Source organism: Lepus europaeus, chromosome 5 (genome assembly GCF_033115175.1).
Source record: "Lepus europaeus isolate LE1 chromosome 5, mLepTim1.pri, whole genome shotgun sequence".
Taxonomy (NCBI): Eukaryota; Metazoa; Chordata; class Mammalia; order Lagomorpha; family Leporidae; genus Lepus; species Lepus europaeus.
The window spans coordinates 43,058,336-43,072,138 of record NC_084831.1 but is presented as its reverse complement, the minus strand read 5'-3'; the positions used below and the strand labels follow the sequence as shown (position 1 = coordinate 43,072,138).

General features: G+C 41.7%; 1 protein-coding gene across 4 annotated transcripts in view; it reads right to left on the bottom strand.

Moving 5' to 3' along the window:
* The window catches only part of OSBPL9 (oxysterol binding protein like 9), a 194,666-nt gene extending 182,815 nt beyond the window's left edge, over positions 1 to 11,851 (bottom strand). For 2 of the 4 annotated variants that reach the window (XM_062191311.1, XM_062191312.1), the window contains exon 1: positions 11,711 to 11,851. In XM_062191311.1, the coding sequence (XP_062047295.1) occupies positions 11,711 to 11,821 (111 nt within the window). In that variant the 5' untranslated portion in view covers positions 11,822 to 11,851. The remainder of the gene's footprint in view (positions 1 to 11,710) is intronic. The other 2 variants (XM_062191307.1, XM_062191309.1) reach the window with 1 other exon arrangement.
* Positions 11,852 to 13,803: the final 1,952 nt, after the last annotated feature.

The following is a 13,803-nucleotide window of genomic DNA, read 5'->3' as shown; positions in this document are numbered from 1 at the left end:
CAGCAGGTAAAATTTACATGAGATGGCAGGCATTTGGCACAGCGGTTAAGATGTTGCTTTGGACATGCAAATATATAGTAGAGTGTCTGGGTTCAAGTCCTGGCTCTGCTGATGCACACAGTAGGATACAGCAGGTGATGGCTCATGTATCTGGGTCTCTGCCACCCATATGGAAGAAGTAGATTGAGTTCTGGATTTCTGGCTTTGACATGGCCTAGCCCTGGCTGTTATAGGCATTTGGGGAGTAAATCCGTGTAAGGAAACTTGCTCTCTCTCTCCCTTTCCCCACTCTCTCTCTCTTTCTGTCTCTCTTTCTCTCTTTCCTTCCTTTCTTCCCTGTCTTTCAAATAAATTAAAGTTTTTAAAAACTCATAGAAATTCAAAGAACCCAGAATAACTAAAACAATCTTTAAAGAGAACAAGTTGAAGCATTCATATTTCCTGATTTCAAAATGTACTACAAAGTAATAATAATTTCACTAATTGAGACAGTATAGTACTGGCATAAGAACAGACATACAAATAAAATTGATTTAAGAGTCCAAAAATAAACCATCACATTATGGTCAATTGATTTTCAACAAGGATACTGCTGTAGTTTGGGATATGGCTTGTCCCCCAAAGGTTCAGTGCTGGAAGCTTGATCCCCAATGTAAGGACATGAGAGGTGAAAGACCTTTAAGTGGGAGGTAATTAGGTTTTGGGAGCACCAACCTGGGAAGGAATTAATGCCTGTGTTGAGGGTGTAGGTTAGTTACAATGAAATAGGGGTTGTTATAAAGTGAAGCCACCCCACATGTTCAGTCTCTTCCATAAGTGCCATTTGCCACTGTTACCCATGCTCATGCCATATGATACCAACCACCATGAGGCCCTCAGCAGAAGCCTCAAGATGCCAGTATCATGCACTTTGAGTTCTGGAACTGTGAGCTAAATAAACTTTGTTTCTTTATAATTTACCCAGCCTCAGGTATTTTGTTATAGCAACAACAACAACAACAACAAAATGGACTAGGATGCCAAGACAATTCAATGGAGAAAGAATGTCTTCTCAACAAATGGTATGGGAAACTGGATAATCCACATACAAAATAATAAAGCTGGATCCTAACATCACATATTAAAAAAAAAGAATCAAAGACCTGAACATTAGCACTAAAACTATAACTACAGAATAAAGCATGGGTATAAAATTTTGTGACTTTTGACTAAGCAATGATTTCTTAGACATGACACCAAAAGCACAAGCAACAAAATAATAAATTGGACAGTATCAAAATTAAATCTACTTTTAACTTTTTATTTATTGATTTTATATAATTGAAAAACAGAGAGACAAAGACAGAGATATCCCATCTGCTAGTTAACTTCCCAAATGTACACCATAGCTTAATGACTTTGGGGCCAGCCCAAAGCCAGGAGCAGGGAATTTAATCTGCATAGCAAAAACTCAACTACTTAAGCCATCACTTGCTGCCTCCCAGAGTGTGCATTAGCAGGATGCCAGAACTGGAAGCAAAGCCAAGACTCAAACCCAGGCACTCTTATTTGGGATGCAGCCACACCTAGTAGTGTCCGTCTTTATCAATGCCCACTCTAAAATTAAACAGTTTTGTGGTTCAAAGAAAACCACCAAGAAAAGACAACCCACAGAAGGGGAGAAAATGCTTGCAAATCATGCATCTAATATAGGACTTGTATCTAGAAGATACCTTTTGTAAATAAACAATTAAAAATTGGTCAATGGCTACAAATGGATGTTTCTCCAAAGAAAGATACGCCAATATGCAAATGGCCAGTAAGCACACAAAATAATATTTAACATCAATAACCATGTGGTTAAAATCACAAAAAGATACTACTTCCCACCAGGATGGCTATAATCAAATGACAGATAATAACAAGTGTTGGCATGGATACAAAGAAACTAGAAACCTTATACTGCTGGTAGAAATGTAAAATAGTACAGGCATTTGGGAGACAGTGTAGTTTTTCCTCAAAATGTTAAATCGGGGCAGGTGTTTGTCACCACAGTTAAGTCATTGCTTGGAATGCCAGCATCCCATATGGTAGTGCCTGGGAAAGTCCCAGCTACTCTGCTTTCAATCCAGCCAATGCACACTGGTAGGCAGCAGATTATGGTTAAAGTATTTGGGGTCCCTGCCACCCACATGAGAAACCCAGAGTGAGTTTTGGGCTTCTGGCTTTGGCCTGGTGCAACCCCAGCTGATGTAGGCCTTCAGGGAGTAAATCACAGGATCACCATCTGTCTCTCTGTCTCTCTCCCTCTCTCTGCCTTTGAAATAAAATGAAAAAAAAAAAAAAAAAAGACAAGATCTTTTTAAAAAGATTTAAAAATTGTTAAACAAAAAGGTAGCATATGACTTAGCAATTCCATTCCTAGATACAAGAATACTACCAAAAGTTCACAGAAAGTGGAATTAAAAGATGTTCATACGACACGTAAAGATTATATGTATGAATGGAAAGCAACAGGCAACCTAAAAAATTCTGAATAAATTATTGCAACTAAGATGTTTATTGCATTACTTAATAATAATAAATTTTTAAAAGATAGAGCTTTGTTCACAAAGTTTTCTTATTTACTTATTTTATTTGAAAGGTAAAGCAACAGAGAAAGAAAGATCTTCCATTGTTGGTTCACTCCCCAAATTCCTGCGACAACAGGGCATAGCCAAAGCCAGGAGCCAGGAACTCCATTCGAGTCTCCCACGTGGGTGGCAGAGACCCACCCCCTGAGCCATCACCTGCAGTCTCCCAGGATGTGCATTAGCAAGAAACTGGATCTAAAACCAAGACTTGAACCCGAGCACTCCAGATGGTCCAACAGAGGAGGCACATGATCTGAGTGAGCAGCATCTTAACTATTGCCCTGTAACACCCAGTGCATAACTGTAATATTGTTAAAGAAAAGTCCATAGAGAAGAAGTTGAAAGTACATGAGAGAGGAGATAAAGCAAAAAAAAAAAAAAAATCTATAGACTGAGTTCCTTGAAAAATATATGAGCAAACAGAATCCAAAGCACAGAAGGATGACCTCTTCCACTGTGATGAGGAAGGTTACAGGCAAAATAAAGAGGAGAGTAAGTATAATAAAATATCTGGGGATATAAGAATTGAAAGCATTCTCACCAAACAGACTGCCTCTGTCACTGTTGGAAAGCCCTTATTAGTGAGAAAGCTCTTACTAATGAAAAGCTCTTACTAGTGAGATGGAAAAGAGGAGAGTTGAGAGAGTTTAGAGATAACTACCAGAGCAACAAAATAAACATTCACCCAGGGGCACCACAATAAGGCTGCAAGAAATCAGAGAAGTGGACAATCTTGGCACAGTGACTTAACATGAACAAAATTCCAGGAAACAGAAATAATAACAATCTTAACATTTTCATGTAAGTGGGAAAAATATGAATACCTCAAAACACTTTCCTTGCATGATTCCATTTGTATGATTCCACCTACCATGTAAACTTAATGTCTGCAAAATTTCCTTTCTTAAAGAAAGTCCAAAGTAGTCTAAGAAGATAATCCTTTACAATAAAATGAGAGAAGAAAAACAATTAGGCCAGATATTTGTTTTTCTATATAAATAGTAAAATGAATTCAATCCTTAATTGAAATCCCTTGTGCTTTGGTTGGAATTATCTAACTATTTGAAAATCTAACCCCATCACAACTGCTTCACAGGGAGTGGCTTATATAAGGACACTTCTACTTTCTATCTTTCTAGATTATTACCATCAACAAAACTGCTTGCAAGAGAAGCAACAACTGCCTGCCTATCTGGAATAACATAGAAGATAAGACCCTATACAGCTTTGTTTTAAGATTTTTTTATTTATTTGGAAGGCAGAGTTACAAAAAGTGAGTGCAAGAGTGAGAGATCTTCCATCCACTGGCTCACTTCCCAAACGGCTGCAAAAGCTAGGGTTGGGCCAGGCTGAAGCCAGGAGCCAGGAGCTTCTTCCAGGTCTCCCATATTGGTAGCAGGGGCCCAAGTACTTGGCCATCTCCTGCTGTTTTCCTAGGTACATTTGCAGAGAGCTGGTTTGGAAATGGAGCAGCTGAGACAGGAACCAGCACCCATATAGGCTGCCAGCATCGGCATAGCAGGCAGTGGCTTAACCTACTACCCCACAAAGCTGGTCCAGCCCACACAGTTCTATCTGACTCTGGATGGTTAAACAAAAGCTACTACTGATAATATAGACTTAATCAGGTTTTACAGAAACCACAAAAAACAAATTTTGCTATTAGTATATTCTGCAAAACTTACAAGATTGTGTGAACAAAAATTCCAATCACACTTCTGCATCTCACCTCTAACCCTACTTTGAAGGACCCTAGACATACCACTTGCTACAGAATAAAGTGTTACACTGTAGGGCTTGAAGATTCCAATGTTCAGAACACACTGCCATCAAGGGGTTTACAAACTTGCAGTACAGATAAAGAATGTACTACAGATATGGTTAGTTATAATTATAACAGATATAAAATGATTAAATGCCCAAAAGAATATTATGAGAAAGGCTCAAGAGTTTTGAAAAGGGAAAAATTAACACTGACTAGAGTATTCAAGTAAAGCAAAAGATAGAAAATTTCTACACACTTCCTCCCACAATACCACTTACCATCTTAGGAGATCTTCTTTGTTTTCTTTTCAAGGCCTTTAAAGTTAAATACACATTTTCTTTGTTCCTTTTACAACTTAAAGTCTACTTTATTAGACTTGAACTACAGGTTTAGCATTCTTAATCCAAAATTCTGAAATCTGAAATATTCCCAAACTGAAAATTTTTCAGTGCCAATATGACACCAGAAGAAAATTCTACACCTGACCTCATGCAATGGGTTGTGGTAAAAATACAGGTGCATTACAAATACTGTAAGGACCAGCACCGTGGCATAGAAGGTTAAGCCTCTGTCTACAGTGCCAGCATCCCATATGGGTGCTAGTTCTAGTCCCTGCTGCTCCACTTCTGATCCAGCTCTCTGTTAATGGCCTGGGAAAGCAGTATAGTCCAAGTTCTTGGGCTCCTGCATCCTTGAGGGAGGCCTGGAAGAAGCTCCTGGCTCCTGGCTCCTGGCTTCGGCCTGGCCCAGCCCTGGCTGTTGCAGCCATTTGGGGAGTAAACCAGCTGATGGAAGATTCTCTCTCTATCTTTCTCTCTTTCTCAAATAAATAAATCTTTAAAAAAAAAAAAAAAGAAATATCGTATAAACTATGCTCGGGCTATGTATATACAGTATATATGAATAAAAATAAATTTTGTGCTTAGACTTGAGTCCCATCTCCAAAATGCTTCATTACATAATGTACATATTACAAAATCTGAAAAAATTCAAAATCTGAAACACTTCTAGTCCAAGCACTTCAAATAAGAGATACCCAAACACAAGCTTAATGAAAATCACATCTGATACAATTAAGAATAGTTTACTTAGGAAAGTATAAGCTAACATTTAAATATTTGATAAGAATGGTGCTGATATCTTTATGGGAGAATCTGAGATATCTCTTTTACATAGGTACAAGAGAAAAAATACACAAGCTCTTTAAAAACCTAAAATATAAAAATTAGAGAGTAAGTTTTTTTTTTCTTCTAGATACTGCTAAGCACTGCCAAATAACATCTAAATGTGTTTTGACTAGCAGTGGTTTTAAAATGCAAAGTCATTATGAGTCTCTTCCAGTCACTGTGTAACAGCAAAGAATATATGGTATCTCCCTCTTGAATGGCCCAGGTAACTAATTCACTAATCTTCTCTTGAAAATGTCATAAAAAAAAAAAAAAAAAAAAGCAAACAACAATTCAAATCAAGAAGGAAGGTTACAAACTTATGGGTGATGACTAAACAAATCATATTTTGTAATTTCAACTAGTTCCTCATACAATCTGTTTACCTTTTTTTTTTTTTTAATTTTTTGACAGGCAGAGTGGACAGTAAGAGAGAGACAGAGAGAAAGGTCTTCCTTTTGCCGTTGGTTCACCCTCCAACGGCCGCCGCGGCTGGCTGATCCGATGGCAGGAGCCAGGTGCTTCTCCTGGTCTCCCATGGGGTGCAGGGCCCAAGCACTTGGGCCATCCTCCACTGCACTCCCTGGCCACAGCAGAGAGCTGGCCTGGAAGAGGGGCAACCGGGACAGAATCCGGTGCCCTGACCGGGACTAGAACCCAGTGTGCCGGCGCCACAGGTGGAGGATTAGCCTAGTGTGCCACGGCACCGGCCCTGTTTACTTTTAGGTAGCTCCCAAACCATTGTTCTAAATCTTTAGTGCACTCCTTAAATCCCGACTATACACTCATTTTTAACATAAACCTTGCTTTCAATTCCCATGTTTAAACATGCCAAAAAGACATACCAAAAGAATGTCTCTAACAAAATTCAGAATGTAGAAAATCTACAGAGTAATTTTGACCTGGTTTTCAAACAAAAAGACAAAGAGGGAGACAAAGATGGGAGATCTATAGATTAATAGGGACTCAAAAATTTTATCTGTAGATCTCGTTTGGAATACTGACAAACCAAATGGCAAGAAATGTTTGAGATAATCAAAGAAATGGAATAGCCTGGGTATTTGGTATTATTAAATTATTATTAATATCTAGCTGTAATAATGGTATTTTGATAACATCTTTTAAAGAGCTCTTAGCTTTTAGTGATACATATGAAATATTCACAAATGAACTATAGTAATACAGTACCTACTTTAAGATAATCCAGTGGAGGCCGGCGCCGCGGCTCACTAGGCTAATCCTCCGCCTTGCGGCGCCGGCGCACCGGATTCTGTCCCGGTTGCTCCTCTTCCAGGCCAGCTCTCTGCGTGGCCAGGGAGTGCAGTGGAGGATGGCCCAAGTCCTTGGGCCCTGCACCCCATGGGAGACCAGGAGAAGCACCTGACTCCTGCCATCGGATCAGCGCGATGCGCAGGTCGCAGCGCCAGCCGCGGCGGCCATTGGAGGGTGAACCAACGGCAAAAAGGAAGACCTTTCTCTCTGTCTCTCTCTCTCTCACTGTCCACTCTGCCTGTCAAAAACTTAAAAAAAAAAAAAAAAAAAAAAGATAATCCAGTGGAGGAGAAAAAAATGAAAATGAGAGTATAATAAAACAAGACTGGCCATATATTGATAGTTACACAAGCTGGATTATAGGAATTCATTTTTCTACCCTCTTTACTTTTATAAACATCTCCATGATAAAAAATGCCAACAATCCTGAAACAGCTCGTCACTGCCCTTAGGGATATAAAGTTCAAATTCCTTCTTATCAAGGTTTGCCAAAAAGCCTTTTATTTTCTGCTCCCTGCTCAGTTCTCCAGCTCATCTTTCACTACCACCTCTTTCACAGTCTACAGCTGCAGGATTGACAAGCTTCTTACTCCTGTTTCCTGAAAACAAAACAAATAAACAAAAAATGCCTTTTCCCTTTGTCTCAAGCACTTGCCCCTCTGCTCCCATGCTACTCTGTACCCACTCAGGTCACACAGCAAATCTGGTTCTTGTAGAAAACCTTTCCTAATCCTCCAAGACTGTGTCATGTAAATCACCCATGAGCCCCTACCCTCCTAAACACCCAGTGCTTTCCCCATCACAGCTCCTACTTGCTATACCCCACCCCCTCAGCAGATGCTAGGTATCATGACAGCATGGATGACTTTCATCTTATTTGCCATTTTAACTCCAATTCCTAGCTAAATGCCTTGCACACAGTAGGCACTCAATAAATACTGGCTAGGGGCTGGCATTGGGGAGAAGCAGTAAAGCCGGTGCCTGCAATGCCGGCATCCCATATGGGCACTGGTTTGTATACCAGGTGCTCCTCTTCCAAATCAGCTCCCTGCTAATGGCCCGGGAAAAGCAGTAAAAGATGGCCCAAGTGTTTGGACCCCTGCACCCATGTGGGAAACCCAGATGAAACTCCTGGCTTCAGCCCTGGCCACTTAGCGAGTTAACCAGCAGATGGAAGATCTCTCTCTCTTTCTCTCTCATTCTCTCCTTCTTTCTCTGTAACTCATCCAAATAAATAAATAAATCTTTTAAAAAGTGGATAAATTAAGAAAGGGCACAAACTCCACTAACCTCTTCTAATCTTCTAACCTCTTCTGTATCTATACATCCTTATTTTTCCATCCTTCCTCATCTTCCTTGATGATCATGTTTCACATGCACAGTTGGTTGCTCACATAATGTCCCCAAATTTATAGCCTTAGCCCTTCCTAGGCATCTCAACTAATTTTTAAAAAGTCAACTAAGAAATTCTGTGCTGTAATCCAATAGATCTTTATCCCCAGGGGGCTGGCGCTGTGGCACAGTGGGTTAAGCCAAAGTCTGCAGTGCCGGCATCCCATATGGGTGCCAGTTCAAGTCCCAACTGCTCCACTTCTAATCCTGCTACCTGCTAATGTACCTAAGAGAGCAGCAAAAGATGGCCCAAGAGCTTGGGTCCCTGCACTCAAATGGGAGACCAGGTAAAGTTCCTGGCTTTGGCCTGGCCCAGCCCTGGCCATTATGGCCATTTGGGAAGTGAACCAGCAGATGGAAGATCAATGGAGCTTTCTGTCTCTCTGCCTCTCCCCCTCTCTGTTTTTCAAATAAATAAATGAATCTTTAAAAAAAAAATATATCCCCAGGCCTGATTTATGACTCCAACTGTCTTCTGGACTCAATCTCCTATTATCTCCCACATACACCTTTATACCAGAGCTGCTCAGAAACTCTCAGTACCCCTGACACACAGGTAGTTAGTGCATGTCCTTTCACACGGCCTGAAATGCCCTTCTTCTCTTCTACCTTTATCCTGTAAGCCTCAGGTAGTGTTTCCACAGCACTCTATTCTTATTTCTATTGTGGGATTTGTGATATTTTTAAAATATTAAGTTTCAGTGTCTTCCCTGCTACATTACAAGTTTCTACATGGAGGAATTTGCTCTTGTTCAGGGTTGTACTCCTAGCATAAACAATGTAATGCCTATTACAAAGTGGGCCCTAACAAATGCTTGCTAAGTGAATTACAGTATATTACATTTCTAATAATTAAGCGATTGAGCCTAATCTACTTTCCTCAAAGTGGTCATCAGAAACTCTTTTTCAAAAACTAAAGATTCACAGATTATGAAAATTATGAAACAAAAGAATACAGTACAACAATCATTCTATTCCCAGAGGTCAAGTTTGGTGAAGATCCAAGCTGAGGTGAAGCTTGGGTGAATCTATTCAGTTTACAGTAATCCCACCAAGCCTAATCTAATTTTGAGATTATCTCAACATCCATTCTCAGTATAGGCCAACTCTAAAGCAAGGCCAATCTGGGTTTTCATGGCTACCCTCAAAAAGACCTATAACCACAGGGCCAGCCTTTAGCCCACATCATTTTAGACACAAAGAATAAAATGACTTGCTATTTACTGCCCTGCTTAAGTGACTGTACAACTAAGTCTTCATATATGTAGTTCCAAGCTATCAGCCACATTCAAATCACCAATATGTATCCTCAAATCCTTCAGAACCCTGATGTACTAAAGATGTTCAAGTATACAGAGTTCATTACCAACATTCAATGTGTCTTCTATCTTCCCTTGAAGTGAATACCTAGCTCCCCCCCCCCCCCCCACCATTTACTAAACTTCCTATAATTTGGGATTGGGTATCACTTTATTTTCACAAAACAGTACAGAATTTCTCTGTTGCTTCTCTGCAAGAAAATAGTTTAACACCAAAGTATTGGGGTGGGTGGGGTGGGGGGGACTTCTAAACAGCCATTAGTGATTTCCGAATCATAATGTTGAAGATCAGAAAGAGGTTTAAGTATTAAAGAAGAAAAAAAAGAAGGGTAATAAAAACCTGTACGTAGCCAATAAGGCAGGAGATATTTGTCCAAGTATTCAAAAACTAAAAGCGTAAGGAGGCAGAAAAAGGATACACTTAAGGAAGAACAGGAAAAAAGAAAATTCTGTCTGGGCCAGGAGCTCCCAAGAACCCCAGATTAGGGCCTCTAGTGGCCCTTGATTGAGACCCAAACAAATTTTGCATTTGCAGAGTCACTTAATTCTATGGTGCCACTCACTGAGATTACTCTACCTTGAATAGATTCCATAGGATTTTCTGATTATCACATCATCTGAAACCCATTATTACTCTTCATTTCTCTGAATCATGGGATTTCATAATGCCAGGCTTTTTGGAACATAATGTTCAGTTGCCTCTTTCGTGCCTACCTAAAGATAATCTTGAACAATGTGTTTAAGATTCATTAATGTTTGGACTTTTTCCCTTTAAAAATTATGTAGAGAAAGGAAGTGGATGGTTGAAGCACAGCAAAAGTAATACTTTTCCTTTTGCAAGCTTGCCTTTTGTAATTCAGAGCTTGCACTTTTCTCCTCTGCCTAGTGGAAGTGAAGTGTAGTGGAAAAAGAAAGCCAAGAATTCAGCATCCTGATTCCACTATTTACTCCTGCTATGTGATTTTGGGTAAATTATTTAAAAACCTGCAGCCTCAGATTCCAAAACTGTGAAATGGGAATATTAAATAGGGATAATGAACACCTTGCAGAGTTACTGAGAGTAAAAGGAAGAGACCACTAGAATGGAATAAAAACTCAAGAGCAGAGAACAGTGAATGTCTTCATTCCTGTTGATTCCTGCTGGCATGGAAACGCACATAGCAGGAGCTCAACATTTTTTAAATGAGCGAATAAGTATGTGTCCTCATTTCATCAACATTAACCCTTCTTCCATAATCACGTTTTTCTTTTGCCTTCTATTATCTCCTAAAGCTCTCAAAACATTCTATTTTGTTCTTTTAAGTGGCTTTTTCCCTCTTATTGACTATTCTTAACTACACACCATTCAAAGAAGTACCTTTGGAAGTAATTGCTGTCTAATTCCACCCACATTCCATTTCTAATGCAGCGGAGCCAGAGGGGACAGTCAGACAAGATTCGCAGTCATTCAGCCACTTGCCCATGGCCACTGACTCGTGTTAACGACATGAAGCCTGAACCCAGACCACCCCAGAATGTAACTCCCAGGGGCCACCGCACTGCCCCTTTTCTCTCCCTGGGCTAACAAGAGACTCGGGTGTAGGACATGCTCTGCTCTCAAAAGTTAGGCAGTCGGTTACGCTCGCCTCCCCCTCGGTACAGGGGTGTGTCCCTTGCAGCAGACACTCAACCTGGACAGAGAGGAAGGATTTCGGATCCCCTGGTGTGGGTCGAGCATGACCTTTAGACCTGGCCAGTCCCGTCTGGCCACTGCTCTGAGGAAACAGGAGCTCTTCACTCCCTGGAGAGAAGCTAAGGGGTGCGGCCGTTCACGGAGCCTGAGGGGACAGTGTAAAGTCCATGACAACGCGAGGACACAGAACAGCCCGCACGACCGGAACCTTTCAGCCAGGACCACGACCGCCCTTTCTACTCACAACTGCGCCGGACCCCACCACAGCCTAACACCTGACCCCCCAAAATAACGGCTCACCCCCACCCCATAAATCAGACAGCCAGTCAGTGCCCGCATCTCCTTCACCCTCATTGGCTGTCTGGGACGCAAAGCCCTCCCCGGCGAGGGACCCTCCGGTACGGCGGCACCCCCAGCCTAGCCACCTCAGCCCGGCCATCCGAGACCCCGGGCCCCGCCTCCACCCCGGCAGCGCGGGCCGGAGGCGCTCGGAGCTTTACCCGAGGACTCACCGTGTAGTAGGAAAGCAGTCCAGCGTTGTAGTCCAGCACGAACCAACGGTACTGCCAGCCCTTCATCACGTTAGTCCATTTGCTCAGCGGCCCTTCCACGATGGACGCCATCTTGGGAGCCGCCAATGACAACAAACGGCCTGACGTCACTCGCCTATATGGCTTTCAGCATGCGGGGGGCGGGGCCTCCAGGGCTGGGGCGGGACAGGGGCGGAGTCTGCAGCGGCCTCTCCGTGTGGATTCGTCGAGCCACGCCCCCTGCGATCGCCTTCGAACCCCCAGCCTTTTGGTGCCTATTGTGTGTAGGACAACATGTCAGGGATACGAAAATGCAGGCACATAAATAATTTTATAAGCAATGCTGAAAAGACTTCACATCTGATATTCATTTGTGCATTAATCCCACGAATTCAGTCGTTTAACAAATATTTGCTGTATGCTAAGCACTCTTCTAGGCTTTGGGGTACAGCGGAGCCTTCTTGATGGGTAACAGGCAAGGGCATAGTAAGTTATATGCTGAAAAATGGTATGTGCTATGGAGAAAAATTAAGCAAGGAGAGAGAGAAAGAGTTAAGGCTGCTATTTTAAATGCCTAAACTAGGAAAACCTGAATAAATTAACTTTTGTGTTGGTGGTGGTGGTTGTTTTTTTTTTTTTTTTCATGCATTTCATAAATACAGCTTTAGGAACATAGTAATTCTTCCCACCGTACCAGCCCTCCCACCCACACTCCCACCCCTCTTCTTCTTCCCTCTCCTCTTCCCAGTCTCTTTTTTTACTAAGATCTATTTTCATTTAACTTTTTAATACACAGAAGATTCACTTTATTCTAGGTAAAGAGTTCAACACTTTGTATGAAGAAGAAAAAGAAAGAGAGAAAGAAAAGAAAAAGTTTCTCCAAGAGAAAGTAATTTTTGAGCAAAGACCAGGAAAAAGTGAAAGAAGGAGACTGGAAAAAGCCTTCCCAGGGGAAGGAATAGCAAGGATGAGGAGTGAGTGAGTCGGCAGTAAGGAGGAGCAGCAAGGAGGTCGTGCGAGTGGCACAGTGAGCTGGGGAGAATGTAGGTGACAAAGTCACTTACCTCCTAAAGGGCAGTTTCAGTATTTATTAGCCACCTACAGTAGCCAGACGTTCATAGTACAAGACCCTGGGAATACAGCAGTGAACAAGCCAGATAGGTACATTGCAATTTAAGAGCTTACATTCTATGATGAAAGCAAAAAACATTAAACAAGTAAGCAAGAAAAGTATGCAATACTGATAAACCCTTTGCAGAGGGTTTACTAAGGTGACCAACCCAATAGAATAGAAAGCCAGGGCGAATGGTCAGTGCAGGCTTCTCAGAAAGTGGTGTTTAAGCTGAAACTGAGATGTGGAGGATGAGAAAGTGCCAATCATGCAAATATCAAGGGGAAAGAGCTAAAACGCAAGCTGGTGAATGGAGGCATTAACTAAAAGTGGAAGTGAGGTCCAGGAGGTCTTTTTTTTTTTTTTTTTTTTTTTTCCCTTTGACTGAAGGAAGTAGCGAATGTTATTTTGCTGATTTTCAGGAGAGGGAAAAACTGGTGACATACTGGAAACAGGAGAGACTAGCAACAGTGAAGCCCTCCATTGGGCTGAGACTCCCTAAGCCCAGGTAAAAGAGCTAACCTTTGATAAAAGCAGAGATACTTCACCCATAGTAACAAGAAAGGGAGCTGAGAGTATGAGTTCAGATACCAGTTCGTGGGTAGTTAAGTGGAGGAGAAATGAATGAGTTTTTGCCTGATTCTAGTTAAGTGGAGGCTCAAAGCTTAGTAGTTAAGAATGTGGATTCTGGGGCTGGTGCTATGGCATAGTGGGTAAAGCCACTGCCTGCAGTGCCAGAATTCCATATGAGTGCCTGGGCTCTGGTTGAGTCCTGGCTGCTCCACTTCTGATCCAGCTCTCTACTATGGCCCGGGAAAGCAGTGGAAGATGGCCCAAGTACTTGGGCTCCTACACCCATGAGGGAGACATGGAAGAAGACCCTGGCTCCTGGTTTTTGGATTGGCCCAGCTCTGGTCATTGTGGTCATTTGGGGAGTGAACCAGTGCATGGAAGTTCTCTCTCT